This window comes from Salpingoeca rosetta (assembly GCF_000188695.1).
Source record: "Salpingoeca rosetta unplaced genomic scaffold supercont1.42, whole genome shotgun sequence".
NCBI lineage: Eukaryota > Choanoflagellata > Craspedida > Salpingoecidae > Salpingoeca > Salpingoeca rosetta.
In genome coordinates this window covers 160,381-162,880 of record NW_004754892.1, presented here as the reverse complement: position 1 = coordinate 162,880, position 2,500 = coordinate 160,381, and the positions used below count along the sequence as shown (strand labels likewise).

Below are 2,500 nucleotides of genomic sequence, written 5' to 3'. Positions count from 1 at the left end.
CCTGGAAGATGGGCGACGTGGTTGCGTCATAAAAATGGGGCACCACACCCAACCGCGCCAGTGCTTTGAGTTGCGGCGCCATCGTCCGTGCACGCGTGACGTCATCAAAGAGCACGTGCACCTGTGCATGCGGATTCACGCGCCGCAAGCTGCCTGCAAGCACAATCAGGTGTGCAGCAATGGTGTCCCAGCCCAGCCTGTGCCACCCTGTGTGTCGCTTTGGAACGCTGTTGTCTTCTTCTGCCAAGACCACAGGCACCACCACACCATCCGTGCCCTGCCCCACCACCACAGTCTCACCCTCATCACGCTCCTCGTGTTGCTGTTGCTGCTGTTGCTGTTGTTGGTGCTGTTGCTGTTGGTGCTGCTGCATGTCATTCTCATCAACACTCTCACCCCTGTCATTGGCGTTCGCGCACGCATCCACACGTGCGAGGAGCAGGGCCGCAGCGTCGGCGGCGTTCACAGCACCATCACTACCATTGCCATCACCACCACCATCTGCCTCACTGTCATTGTCATCGCTCGCCAGCAGCACACCTTGCACCAACAGCGAGTTTTCTGCAACGTTGCCTCCACCCTCCTGCCCATCTTCACGGCCACCACCACCATCACGGTTGCGGTCATTGCGACCCAGCGTGACACCAAATCCATCCACGATGCACTGCACATCGCTGACGCGAGCAAACCTCAGCCTCTCTGCTGCAACCACTGCTGCTGGTGGTAACTTGTCACCGCCCCGCTGTCCTTCTGCTTCCTCATCTCTCACGCCATCACGTTGTTGTTGCTGCTGTTCTTGTTCCACCTCGTCGGCGTCGCTCCATTCAATCTCTTCCTCGCTCTTATTGTCGCCGTCGTCACTACCGAGAGACGGTGTCCATGCAGGCAAAACTAAACACGTGTAGGCGTCTGGCGTGTTAAACGCGTGCACACGTGCAGCATCGCCCACCAGCACAGACACGCGCGTTGATGGTGCCGTGCACATTGCAGACCGCGCAAAGCTCGCACTCCCATCTGGCATCCTTCCTGATGCTGCTGTTGATGTTGTTGATGATGATGATGAGGACGATGATGATGACGAGAGCAGCTGTGATGGTTCGCCCGTGTGTGGGGTGGTCGCGCCCGCCTGTGTGTTTGTCATGACGTAATCGCACCGGAATCGCTGTCTGTAGTTGCCTGGGTGCTCTGCCATGTGCAGGACGGACAAAATGTCCGCACGCAGGACGTACTCGCGAACGGCGTCGCTGCGTGCATGCAATTGCGCAATCTCGCGTGACAGGGCGCTGTACGAGCTGTGGAAGGTGTGATGCAACGCAAGGGCGCCTGGGTCACGCGCGTACAGCCCGCGCACCTGCTTTGCGTTTTGCTCCTGGTTCTTTGAGTTTCGAAACAGGGAATCATACCCAAGGTCCTTAAGAGCAAGGCAGGGCAGGGGGTCGATGCCCGCAAGCGACAGCGCCGACGCAAAGCAGTCGCGAAACCAGTAGTCCTCCCAGTTGAACGTCGTGTGGCTGAGACGTGAGCAAAGGGGGGAGGGGAGGGTGAGTAGGTGAGTATGTGAGTGAGTGAGTGAGTGAGGGAGGGAGGGAGAGTGAGTGAGTGAGGGAGTGAGAGTGCAATGAGTGTGTAAGTGAGTGAGTGAATGGAGTGGGTTCAATGTGAGCTGGCAGCTTTCCAACTCCATGCATACGTGATGGCATGCATGATTGCATGAGCATGCTGTTACCTGAAGCATCGGTCAAAGACGGGCGCCATCGCCTTCAGCGCAGCGCGACTGTCAGTTGAGAGCAGAGACAGGCAGAGGTGAGGGTGGTGGTGGAGGCGGCTGCCATGATGGGAACGGTACAGGTGGTGGTGTTGCACACGTGGTGACAGAAGCACTTGCACATGCACACACAAACAAATACACATAGACGAAAACACACACGAAGACAAAGGCACACACACACACACACACACACACACACACACACCCCCACACCCACACACCCATCCACCCACACACACCCACCCACCCACACACACACACACACACACACACACACACACCCACACCCACACCCACACCCACACACACACACAACAACAACAGCAACAACAACTATAACAACAACAGCAACAACAGCAACAACAACAACAACAACAACAACAACAACTGAAACAACAACAACAGCCACGAGCTACTGCTTGTTAACTCAACGCAACCACAAACGAATACTAACACGAACTACAGCTCCCTCCCTTCTGACTCGTCCCTTCCTCACTTGACGATGATGGCGGACCGGCCTCCGCGAAGGAAGAAGGATTGTCCCCAGCGCGGCGCGAATCGTGAGCGGAAATCTGTCCGTAGCCGGGGACGATGGGCCGCTTTTTAGCTTTACATGGTGCACCATCGAGTCATCGTCCGCTCTGTATGTGTGTGTATGTGTGTGTGAGTGTGCGTGTGTCTGTGTTGAGCGTGTGTGTGATTGCTTGGAACATGTAGCGAAAGGTAAGGATT

The 2,500-nt window shown here is 56.4% G+C and overlaps 1 protein-coding gene across 1 annotated transcript in view; it reads right to left on the bottom strand.

Moving 5' to 3' along the window:
• PTSG_13161 (uncharacterized protein) overlaps positions 1–2,500 on the bottom strand; it is a gene marked incomplete at its 3' end in the record, with an annotated part of 8,788 nt that overhangs the window by 4,914 nt on the left and 1,374 nt on the right. The window contains exons 4-6 of the mRNA XM_004987693.1: positions 2,265–2,340; positions 1,727–1,774; positions 1–1,511 (exon numbers count right to left, since the gene is read on the bottom strand). The exon at positions 1–1,511 is cut by the window's left edge and continues 188 nt beyond it. Of these exons, the coding sequence (XP_004987750.1) occupies positions 1–1,511; positions 1,727–1,774; positions 2,265–2,340 (1,635 nt within the window). The remainder of the gene's footprint in view (positions 1,512–1,726; positions 1,775–2,264; positions 2,341–2,500) is intronic.